The 13,091-nt window shown below is 45.7% G+C and overlaps 1 protein-coding gene across 1 annotated transcript in view; it reads left to right on the forward strand.

Moving 5' to 3' along the window:
- Positions 1–13,091, forward strand: part of LOC126418866 (uncharacterized) — a gene marked incomplete at its 5' end in the record, with an annotated part of 87,484 nt that overhangs the window by 29,399 nt on the left and 44,994 nt on the right. The window contains 2 exons of the mRNA XM_050085903.1: positions 4,545–4,758; positions 7,434–7,911. Coding sequence (XP_049941860.1) covers positions 4,545–4,758; positions 7,434–7,911 — 692 coding nt within the window. The remainder of the gene's footprint in view (positions 1–4,544; positions 4,759–7,433; positions 7,912–13,091) is intronic.

Consider the following 13,091-nt stretch of genomic DNA (forward strand, 5'->3'; position numbering starts at 1 on the left):
CAACTATTGCTGAGGTTGTTCAGACAAAGGCAAAGTCCGACAAGACGGTTAGTGTTTAAACTATACGAAATGTGTTGAATGAGTCTGACATACATGGAGGTTCTCCCAGTAAAAAGCCATTCATATCGGAAATTAACCGCCTGCAGTTTGCCAAGGACTACATCAGCAAGCCGATGGAGTTTTGGAACACTGTGATATTTAGTGACGATTCGAAGTTCAATGTGTTTGGATTTGATACAAGAAAGAAAGTTCGGCGCAAGCCGAATACGCACCTGGACATCAAACACATGCATCCCACAGTCAAACACGGTGGGGGCGGTATCATGGTCTGGGGCTGTATGGCGGCGTCTGGCGTAGAAATCTAGCCCTTAATCCACGGTACAATGGATCATATGAGATAAATCGACGTGTTGCGAGGTAATTTACACGCTAGTGCACAGACATTGGCCATTACTGGGGTGCTTCATTTCCAGCAAGACAACGACCCAAATCATACCGCCATGACAACCCGCGAGTGGTTACTGTACAATGCCCCCAGAAGGGTTCTAACACCACTTCAGAGCCCTGATTTGAGACCCATTGAGAACCTGTGGGCTCATCTTGACACGCAAGTTAGAAAAAGGCGTCCGTCTGGTAAAAACGACTTGGAGAAAGTGCTCCTGGAGGAATGGTCGAAAATTATCCCTGATATCACCCGGAATTTAATACAAAGCATTCCTAGGCGTTTACGTGCTGTTATAGATGCTAAAGGGATGCACACTAGCAATTAGAAGGTGAACATCAATGAAGAAAACGAACACAATGTCCGATTGATATGCGTGTGCCAATACTTTTTTGGATGCAGAAGAGCGATGTTTATTTTCATAACACTGTATGTTACTTTACGGACAGGTCATTTGGACGTATTTGTAACCTATGTAATGTGTCACGTGTCTGGGTTCTGTTCTGAAATATAAGTTTCGTTTAACCCACAACCATTAAAATTTAACTGTGCCAATACTTTTTGGTGTGATTGTAGTTGTGTATACAGTTGCAAATGGTGCAGTAGGGCACAGAGAAGACGTCTGCCAGACTCTCTGTGGTGGAGGACTACAGTAAGAATGGAAGTAGGATAGTTGCAAACTGATGTGGCCCTATGTTTTAATGTGAATCTTTCTGTATTTTATCGGACGTGGAGGCAGTTTTTAGAGACCGAAACTGTATCCCAAAAGGCACGACAGGGACGACCACGTGTGACATCAGAGAGAGAGGACAGTTTTTGGCTGTAAAGGCACGAAGATACCTCCATAGTACAGCACAGCAGATGGCATCTGACCTCGCAGCATCCACTGAACTTGTTGTATCGAGAAAAACGGTGTACAGAAGGCTTCGGCAGAGTGGTCTTTACTGACGCAGACCTGCCGTACGTCTACCTCTGACGCGTCTTCACAGGAGAGAAGTCTACAGTGGAGTCGTCAACATGCCACCTGGACGGTCGAACAGTGGGTTAATGTTCTTTTCACAGATGAGTACCGGTTTGATCTGGAGAGGAATTCACGACAGATTCGCATCTGGAATGGACGTGAAACACGATTACTGGATTGAAACATTGTGATAACAGACCGATAGAGAGGAGAATCCATAATGGTGTGGGCAGGGATTATGATGACCAGTGGAACACCTCTCCATGAAATTGTATCGGTGAATCAGCATAGATCCACTGCTGTCAGGTGTCTTGAGGAAATCATGGGACCTCATGTGCCGTTGTTGCGAGGAGCTGTGGGCCTAGACTTCATAAGTGGGCACAATAATGCTCGACCTCATAGAGTACAAGTGGTTGATGTTTCCTTGGAAACGGAAGATGTTGCACGCATGGCCTGACCTTCTCGCTCTCCAGATTTGAATCCCGTAAAGCGTATCTGGGATGCACTAGGGACACGCGATGCGTCATATCAGCATCCACCAACCACTCTCCAATATTTGCGTGCAGCTCTGCTGGAAGAACGAGCTTTATTGCCTCAACATGAAACTGGTGACATCATTTACAGCATTCCCCGTCGTTGTCAGGTCTGTATTGCTGCCAGAGGTTGTCACACACCATACTATACAGATTAACCAGTTGTGAGAATGCGTCTGCAAATCCGACAAGTTGCAAAAAACGAAGAACATGATTGTCTACCGCTACGCATGTTGCAGCTGTTTAAGTTCTGTATTCTTTACATTGTTTCTACTTTATTATACCTGTTTATACTGTTTTGTGGCAAAATAAAAGTAATCTTGCAAAAGTTCCGTTTGTTGCTTTACTTTTGGACACAAGTGTATTTGATCCAAAGGATATCGGAACGAAACTTTTGGCAAGTGCTAAAAGTGTTTGCAGTCGCTCGTTTTCATGTCTGTTTGAGCTAAAGATGAGATTAAAAGAAAATAGAAACGGTGGATTATACATTTATGATGAACAAACTGCCTTTTTATGTTCTGCAATATGAGAAATTCAGGCGCATTTCATTTTTGTTTAAAAGTGTCTTCAGTCAGTGGGTTCCAACGTTGTACTTGCTTCTGGTTAAAAAAACGGTCTTCTTTGATGTAATCCCTCCCCGTGTGGTTTCCATATTTTGGAAGCCTGAAGAAAGAAATTCGGAGCCGTCTATTTGCTTCGGAGGAAGAGATGCACGTCTGAGTGCAATCATGGTTCCGTAGGCAACGGCAAAAATTTTTTCAATGGAGGCCCGGACCTCCTTGTATCACAGTGGGATAAATGTGCTAATAGAATTGGCGATTACTTTTGAAATAAGACACAGTTTACTTAATTTCTTTCCACCTGTCACGTTTTCATTTAACTGCCCCATTATACACGTCAGATGTAAAAGCTTACTCCATTACTTACGTGTTTCTCTCCGAAGAAAGGGTGCCTGTTCTTTCAACCCTCTTCCTCTACCAAACATTAGAAATTTGTTTGCTGAGTGAAGAACTCGGTGTGGCCGTGCTGGTCTAGGCGCTTCAGTCTGGATCCGCGTGACTGCTACGGTCGCAGGTTCGAATCCTGCCTCGGGAATGGATGTGTGTGATGTCCTTAGGTTAGTTAGGCTTAAGTAGTTCTAAGTTCTAGGGGACTGATGACCTTTGAAGTTAAGTCCCATAGTGCTCAGAGCCATTTTGAAGAAGAACTACATCATCACCTGAATGGAATGAACAGTCTAATGACTATAGAATATGGACTGAGAGTAAATCGAAGAAAGATGAAAGTAATGAGACGTGGCAGAAATGAGAACAACGAGAAACTTAACATCAGGACTGATGGTCACAAAGTATATGAAGTTAAGGGACTCTACTACCTAGGCAGCAAAATCACCAGTGCCGGATGGAGCAAGGAGGATATCAAAAGCAGACTAGCACTAGCAAAAAAGGCATTCCTGGCCAAGAGAAGTGTGCTAGTGTCAGACCTTAATTTGGGGAAGAAATTTCTGAGAACGTACGTCCGGAGTACAGCATTGTACGGTAGTGAAACATGGACTGTGGGAAAACCAGAAGAGAATCGAAGCATTTAAGATGTGGTGCTTTAGACGAATGTTGAAAATTAGGTGGACTGATCAGGTGAGGAATGAGGAGATTCTGCGCAGCATCGGAGAGGGAAGGAATATGTGGAAAACACTGACAAGGAGAAGGGGACAGGAACTGCGCGACTGCTACGGTCGCAGGTTCGAATCCTGCTTCGGGCATGGGTATGTGTGATGTCCTTAAGTTAGTTAGGTTTAAGTAGTTCTAAGTTCTAGGGGACTGATGACCTCAGAAGTTAAATCCCATAGTGCTCAGAGCCATTTGAACCATTTTTGAGAAGGGGCAGGATGATAGGACATGTGTTAAGAATGTGGGAATGACTTCCATGATACTAGAGGGAGCTGTAGAGGGCAAAAACTGTAGAGGAAGACAGAGATTGGAATACATCCAGCAAATAATTGAGGACTTAGTTTTTAAGTGCTACTGTGAAATGAAGAGGTTGGCACGGGAGAGGGATTCGTGGCGGGACGCATCAAATCAGTCAGAAAGCTGATGACTCAAAAAAGAAAAGGAAGGAGTCCTAGTCACTGAACTGTTCAAATCCCGGTTCATAGGCATCGGTATTTAACTACTCGCGGATATTTTCATCACCTACGCCATCACAATCAGAATATTGTATTTGAAACGAAAATACTGGCTCCATTTATAACTGAACACTTTAGCTATTCTTTGTCTTTTTCAAAAGTTATTGAGCTATGTATGGATAATCCGTAAGGGAGATATTCTGCATCCTGATAATTGGGAGCTTTACGGATTACAATTTAAGATTCAAATGTCCCACAACGCGAGCACCGCTTATTATTGTCACTTGCACTAAATTTCTGTTTTTTCACATACATTTACATTACTATTGTGCTTTTCGACAAGATGAGGTAAATATTCGTACCACCCTTATTATAGTTCTAATCTCTCTGTTATTCCTTTCAGTGACAACTGATTTAACTGTCGGAGGTAATCTGTTAGTTTACCGGCTGTCAGGTGCTTCATTTGTGGCGCGCGCGTGTCGGCAGGATGGGCGCAGGCGTGTCGTACGCCGTGGTGTTCTCGGCGCTGCTGGTGAAATGCGTCTTCCTGATCAGCCTGAACGGCGGCGTGTACCTGCCGGCGGCCTACCAGGCGCTGCTGCTGGCCTTCGCGGTGCTCACGCAGGTCGCCGTCGGCGTGCAGTGGCTGCTCGCGTCGCCGCCCGCCGCCGAGCTGCGCCCGCTGCCGCCGCTGCTGCACGTAAGCGCCAACCACTCTTCCAGTCTCTGCTAATAGCCGACACCTCGGTCGGTAAAGTAAACATTAGTCGACGGAGCCTGTACCTTTATTATATCTGCCTTAAAGAAAGCCTATACTACTTCCAGAACATCAAAATTCACCCACTTCTTCTGGAGTCCAATTTTGCTCATCACATTACATTACAACTTCCGACTGAAGAACATGGAAAAAAAAATTGAAAATGATTACCGTATTTGGATACAAACGTTTATCGATAATGTTCCTTCCACCCTCCAAGATTGTTCACTACCAATTTTTTAACTTTTATAGTTCAAATAAACACAAAAAATACTGAAAATATAAATCTTTTAGAAAATCTGCATTTGGTAATTTGTGGTAAGGTCTTGTGGAACCAAAATATTGACGTCATCGGTCCCTAAGCCTACACACTACTTAATCTAACTTTAACATACGCTATGGACAACACTCACACCCATGTCCGAGGGAGGACGCGAACCTCCGGCGGGGGGAGCCGCACGGAGCGTGACAAGACGCCCCAGACCGCGCGCCTACCACGCGCAGCAAATCTGCATTCTAAAATAAATTGATAGGCATATGTTTCATACATATGCACGTTAGTTCTACTCCTCTACCGTTGCTCGCACGCTAATAACGGCGTGGTGATTCTGACGCTAAGATTCTTCGGTTTTGCTACTCGCGTATATCTGTCTGTGACTCCTGCCAGGATCTCTCGCACTGTTATTTAATGCGCTTGAAGTGGTCTTAAAACTGAAGTCTTGGGGGAGGACGGTTAGGAATTAACGTGTCGTCCTCTTCATTGTTAATACAGGCGAAACCAAGCTCAAATCGGCCAACGGTAGGTAAGGAAATCGGTCGTGCACATGCCTTACCAACCTTCCCAGCATTCGCGCTAATTATTTTCAGCAAACGATGGAAAGTTTAAATTCGAGTGGCGAGACAGGGTTTAGAACCCTGCTCCCTCAGAGTGCGAGTCCATTGCCGCAACCTCAGCGTCACATCGGCTGATGAGAAAGTCTGCCATCAGAAGGGCTTTTCAGTGTTGTCACGCTGTGTTTAGAAGATCTCTTATTCTAGGAGTCAGGCCTTATCCTTTTACGTCTCTCAGGTTTTAAATTTTATTTTCCGAAACGTTTAATTGTGAATACTGACATATGATATTTTACTGTACTTTCGTTTTCACGATCTATTAATTGTCGATAACCGTGGTAGCCGAGCGGTTTGGAGCGTCTAGTCACTGTTCGCACGGCTCGTCCCGTCGGAGGTTCGAGTCCTCCCTCCGGCATGGCTGTTTGTGTTTCCCTTAGCTTACCTTAGTAAAAGTTAGATTAAGTATTGTGTAAGCTTAGGGACCGATATCCTCAGCAGTTTGCTCCCATAAAACTTACCACAGATTTCCAATTTTATTTTCATTAAGGTACCATACTGTTCCATTTTAAAAGGTATAGTTGTTTCTTTATCTAATTATTGTGTTAATAACCTACAAACCCAGAGACAGAGAGAGAGAACAGAGAGAGTAGATTTTAATATTTGTCTGGGACGATCAATAACATTGTTGTTGATATTTGATTTATTGGCATAAGGTCGTGGTCCATAGATAATTCTCTGCCCAATATTTCATCTTACATTGGTGTCGAGTACATCGGAGGCTTTAACGACTCAGACAGCTGTTACAGGCTCAAAACAGGTGAGCAAGCGCAACCGCTTATATGTAAAAAGAATGGCTCTGAGCACTATCGGACTTAAGATCTGAGGTCATCTGTCCCGTAGAACTTAGAACTACTTAAACCTAACTAACCTAAGGACATTGCACATATCCTTGCCCGAGGCAGGATTCGAACCTGCGACCGTAGCGGTCGCGCGGTTCCAGACTGAAGTTCCTAGAACCGCTCGGCCACAAAGGCCGGCTGTTTATATCCACTGAACAGTTTGTTCGTTGCGTCATCAGAATGCTGCCTAAGATCGCGGTGTCGTTAAAGCCTCTCATGGAGTCTTCAGCAGTTGAAGACGAAACGCTAAGCAGAGAATTCGCATTGTACCACTGCCTTATGCAAATAAATCATAGCCGGCCGGTGTGGCCGAGCGGTTCTAGGCTCTTCAGTTTCGAACCGCGCGACCGTTACGATCGCAGGTTCGAATCCTGCCTCGGGCATGGATTTGTGTGATGTCCTTAGGTTTAAGTAGTTCTAGGGGACAGATGACCTCAGATGTTAAGTCGCATAGTGCTTAGAGCCATGTGAACCAGATAAATCATATATCAAGAATACCGAAGACGCCGGCCGTGAATGCCTGCATTCCGACCGTGACACTGTACGAATTAAATTACTTTCCCAGACGTTAAATAAAATAGTCTCAATTCCCCTTTTCCGTCCTCGATTTTCGGGAAGTTTCCCTCGGTTATCAACTGAATACGGGAACTGGAAGTCCTCTCCCAAGTATTACCAATTCGGATTCGCTTTGTCCTTTTTCTCTAGTGCTGGGACATTTGACCGAAGAGAATCGCGACTCTTCAGTGACCGGGATCTCTAACAGCCCGCTGTGCCCCGTGGCGTAAGGCTTAGAAAAGAACGCCGTTACGTGTACCGTCACTTTCCGAAAAAGGAGTGTAACGATAAACGGTGTGGAGGGTGAACGCACGCTGGGCGCGCCCGTTGCAGGGCGGCGGGGAGCGCTGGGTGTGGTCGTGCCGGTCGCCGTACGCGCACCTGGTGGCGTCGCTGTCGTACTGCGGCGCGCTGCTGCTGCTGGTGGCCGTGCTGGCCGTCAAGTCGCGCGCCATCCGCGACAACTACCGCGAGGCCACGTTCATCGGGCTGAGCGCGGGCGCCGCCGTGCTCATCGCGGCCGCCTGGCTGCTGGCCGGCCTACTGCTCGCCACGCCGCCCCAGCGCGACGCCTGCGTCGCCTTCGGCCTCGTCGCCACCGCCGCCGTCGTCTTCCTCGTCATGTTCATGCCCAAGGGCCGCCAGCTGGCCGCCATGGGCCGCGACGGCCTGTACGCCGAGGACCGCGACGACCGCCTCAGCTCGCTCAGCAGGGCCGCCTCGCCCTCCTTCTTCCACTTCACGCCCGCGCACCACCCACAGCCGCCGCCGCCGCCGCCACACAAGGCGCCCGTGCCGCCCGGACTCACAGGTAAGCGCGCACGTGCCTCCGTGATACGGGCAGGCCGCTCTCGCCTGGCAAACGTAACTCCAAGGGGCAGTCAAATGAAAAAGAGACAGATCGAAAGAAAGTTTCAAAAGTAATCGCTGTAACTGTTAATATTACACTACTGGCCATTAAAATTGCTACACCACGAAGATGACGTACTACAGACGCGAAATTTAACCGACGGGAAGAAGATGCTGATATATGCAAATGATTAGCTTTTCAGAGCATTCACACAAGGTTGGGCCGGTGGCGACGTCTACAACGTGCTGGCACGAGGAAACTTTCCAACCGATTTCTCGTGCACAAACAGCAGTTGACCGGCGTTGCACGGGGAAACGTTGTTGTGATGCGTCGTGGAAGGAGGAGAATTGCGTACCATCACGTTTCCGACTTTGATAAAGGTCGGATTGTAGCCTATTGCGATCGCGGGTTATCTAATCGCGACATTGCTGCTCCCGTTGGTCGAGATCCAATGACTGTTAGCAGAATATAGAATCGGTGGGTTCAGGAGGGTAATACGGAATGCCGTGCTGGATCCCAACGGCCTCGTATCACTGAAACGTCCCCCTTGAACAATTATACAAGACTGTGCTTATACTGACACACAATGTTTTCAGCGCAACGCAATCCGACTTTCAAAATTCCCTACTAAAGAATGGCCCCGACCAACATCAAACCATACCTTTCACAAATCACTTACCTCACAAAAATCTTCGCTGCTCAAGCCACTGCAATACAGCGAGCGCCACTACTGCCAGCCAAACAAAAGACTCAAACTATGGAAGGCACCAACCACTGATAGGGATAGTTAGCAAATGAAAGATACTAATAGAGAACAAACAATGTATTTACCTTGATATCATCATATATAAATATAGCAGTTCATGACAAATTTCAAAACTCCGCCATCCCTCTCTCCACATCCACCACTGCTGGCGGCTCACGTCCAACTGCGCAACGCTACGCGCTGTTCACATCCAGCTGCCTAACACTACAATGGCGAGTATTACAACAAGCTATGTAAGTAGGCTGTTTATGTTTTCTCTATGTAAGTAGGCTGTTTATGTTTTCTCTATGTAAGTAGGCTGTTTATGTTTTCTCTATGTAAGTAGGCTGTTTAGGTTTTTTTTTTGGTAACGCCACCTCTGTATGAAAATCACTGGCTGTGCTGTGTGCAGTCTGTGGCTGCTTTGCATTGTTGTAATACTCGCCATTGTAGTGTTAGGCAGCTGGATGTGAACAGCGCGTAGCGTTGCGCAGTTGGACGTGAGCCGCCAGCAGTGGTGGATGTGGAGAGAGGGATGGCGGAGTTATGAAATTTGTCATCAACTGCTATATTTATATATGATGATATCAAGGTAAATACATTGTTTGTTCTCTATTAGTATCTTTCATTTGCTAACTATCCCTATCAGTGGTTGGTGCCTTCCATAGTTTGAGTCTTTTGTTTGGCTGGCAGTAGTGGCGCTCGCTGTATTGCAGTGGCTTGAGCAGCGAAGATTTTTGTGAGGTAAGTGATTTGTGAAAGGTATGGTTTGATGTTGGTCGGGGCCATTCTTTAGTAGGGAATTTTGAAAGTCGGATTGCGTTGCGCTGAAAACATTGTGTGTCAGTATAAGCACAGTCTTGTATAATTGTTCAAGGGGGACGTTTCATCACTAGCAGCGGAGATGACAGGCATCTTATCCTCATGGCTGTAACGGATCGTGCAGCCACGTCTCGATCCCTGAGTCAACAGATGGGGACGTTTGCGAGACAACAACCATATGCGCGAACAGTTCGACGACGGTTCCAGCATCTCCGAGACCGTGGCTGCGGTTACCCTTGACGCTGCATCACAGACAGGAGCGCCTGTGATGGTGTACTCAACGACGAACCTGGGTGCACGATTGGCAAAACGTAATTTTTTCGGATGAATTCAGGTTCTGTTTACAGCACCATGATGGTCGCATCCGTGTTTGGCGACATCGCGGTGAACGCACTTTCGAAGCGTGTATTCGTCATCGCCATACTGGCGTATCACCCGGCATCATGGTATTGGGTGCCATTGTTTACACGTCTCTTGTCACCTCTCGCACTGACGACACTTTGAACAGTGGACGTTACATTTCAAATGTGTTACGACCCGTGGCTCTAACCTTCATTCGATCCCTGCGAAACCTTACATCTCAGTAGGATAATGCACGACCGCATGTTGCAGGTCCTGTACGGGCCTTTCTGGATACAGAAAATGTTCGACTGCTGCCCTGGCCAGCACATTCTCCAGATCTCTCACCAATTGAAAACGTCTTGTCAATGGTGGCCGAGCAACTGGCTCGTCACAATACGCCACTCACTATTCTTGATGAACTGTGGTATCGTGTTGAAGCTGCGTGGTCAGCTGTACCTGTACACGCCATTCAAGCTCTGTTTGACTCAATGCCCATTGGAGGCCCTTATTACGGCCTGAGTTTGTTATTCTGGGTACTGATTTCTCAGGATCTCTGCACCCAAATTGCGTGGAAATGTAATCACATGTCAGTTCCAGAATAATATATTTGTCCAATGAATACCCGTTTATCATCTGCATTTCTGCTTGGTGTAGCAATTTTAATGGCCAGTAGTGTACTTATCCCACTGTGAGACAAGGCGGTCAGTGCCTTCACGGAAAAATGTTTGCCGTTGCCTACGGAACTATAATTGTACCCACCGGTCACTTCTTCATACGAACAAATCGACGGCCGCAAATGCCTTTCTTCGGCGCTTCAGAAATAAAGAAGACGCATGGGGAACGTTCGACCAGCGTGTTGCCAAAATTGTTTCGATTACACTGCCGAAGTTTCACTGGGAAACCCTTACGCGTCCTCCGTACAGTCCCGATCCCTCCCCATGCGATTTACATATTTTTGGTGCCTTGAAGAAACACGTTCTTGGCCGTCGATTGGCTTCGGCAAGAGAGATGCACGCCTGGGTACAATCGTGGTTCCGTAGGCAGCCGCAAATATTTTCCCGTGAAGGCACTGACCGTCTTATCGTACAGTGGGAGAAATTTATTAACACTTACAGCGCTTTCTTTTGAAATAATAAACAGTTTACTTACTTTATTCCATCTGTCTCGTTTTCGTTTCACTGTCTCTTATACAGGGTGTTTCAAAAATACTTTTACAAACTGTGGGGACGGGTTACTGGCACCGAACAAGAAAAAATCTCTGGTAAACATGGGCTCTAAAATGCATATCTTAAGAGCCATGGCACTTGCTCGTCTTGGTTACTTTGGAACACATCTCTTCTACTGAACAAGCGCATATAGCTCTTAAGGGATGAATGCAGAGCCCATGTTCACTGGTATCTTTTTTTTTTCTTGTTTTGGTCCGTACTACCTCTTCCGAAAATACGGAAAGCAAGGAACTTTCAGATGGACAGACGCGTTTCACAGTATCGAAGACGAAAAAGTGCCCATAGCTCTTAAGGCATGCGCTTTTTAGAGGCCATGTTTATTGTACATTTTTCTCGTTTCTGTGCAAGGAACTTCTCACAATAGTTTGTGGAATTATTTTTTAAACACCCCCTCTATTTCATCGTACTTGCGTCTGAACGAGCGGATAAGACTTCCTATCAAATATTTCGTTGCGCCAGCATCTGCCTGCAGCTTCTAAGATTCTCCTTCTCCCCACTTACTACTTAATTGTGGTGCATGTATCCTTGAATGAATAATGCTTAAATGTGGAAAAGCTTTGTAAAAAATAAAATTATTTGATTGCAGAATGGCCTCTGGATCTGTGAACACAGCTTAAAATATGATTATCACTGTTCATTAAATGACTATAAAATATGCAATGTACCTTGATTATTAGTTTCCTTTTGCAGACTCACACAAAATACGGCCGAATTTTCTGCGGACAAAAACTTCTTGTATTATTAGAGCCATTAGTAACGTTCCATGAATAACTTATTACAATGGCGTCACACGCTCATCTACCTGTATTTTTCGATAAAGCATAAAACCTGATTTTGAGAACATCCGCAGTTGAGGCTCATGTTGACTGAAGTAAATATCCGCTGCTGTTGTAATTAATGTATCATTTTATTGGACGACTACTTCCGGAAGTTTACAGCCCCATCATCATGTGACATCAAGTAAATTGTTAATTGATAGAGGCGTGGCGATCGGGATACACAATCATAAAACGTCTAAGATATGCCTATACAACAAACAGCAGCGTCGGTACAGTACCTGCTTCACTTTGCAGGACGGCGGAACATAACTTTTCATACAAGCTGTCTCTCTCACTCTCTCTCTCTCTCTCTCTCTCTCTCTCTCTCGAGACTATTAATCAAGGCAGATAACTCCAGGCTAATCATTGATAATCTTCATCTTCCTCTACAGAGAAGATAAACTAAGAATGAAATTACAATGAAATGCAGACCTTTAGCTGCTTACAGGCGTTGATAAATATAAACGGGGATAGTAAGCAGCTAAAGGTCTTGATTTCATTGTTCTTGAGCTGCAAGATTACCAATGGTATCTGTTCTTTCGGACATGTCCGAAAGGACAGACATCAGCTTCATATATATAAACTAAGAAGGTAGTCAGCGATGTGTGGTGTATCGTATCTGTGGATGACATTATCTCAGATTGTGGCTAATCGCTGAATTGCTTGACATTTATTAAAAACTTTACGAATATGTTTCCCACCCCCGATGAAAGGCGGAAAGCATATGAGATGTTACAAGCTCCTTTATGCGTGGGATAAGACACAGATTTTCATGTGACGTTCCGTTAATAATATACTGGCTTTATTTTGAGAGACTGTGGTGACGAGGCTACTGTGTGATGTTTAGTGAAGCATCATTAACTGAACTTCATTTAAAAGCACTTGTTAGCAGACATTTGCCACGTCGCGTCAAGACATGCCTCATAGCTTGTCGACAGCACATCGGTTAAGGCTCGGGAAACAGGGAGCGGTCTGCCAATAAGGCCAGAGCACGTTCTTGCTCGCTGCGGCTGTTACCTGGTGTCCGGTAACGACTTTGCGTTACCAGCTGTGCTCCAGAACCGCAACTGAACTGACACCTGGGTTATGCTCTGTACACGTGTTACGTCAAGGCGTCTGACTGGAGAACCAGATTCGAAGGCCTTAAGTAACAAATAAAAGTAATTTCACTCAGACTATAAATTTGAA

Source organism: Schistocerca serialis, chromosome 1 (assembly GCF_023864345.2).
Source record: "Schistocerca serialis cubense isolate TAMUIC-IGC-003099 chromosome 1, iqSchSeri2.2, whole genome shotgun sequence".
Classification (NCBI taxonomy): Eukaryota; Metazoa; Arthropoda; class Insecta; order Orthoptera; family Acrididae; genus Schistocerca; species Schistocerca serialis.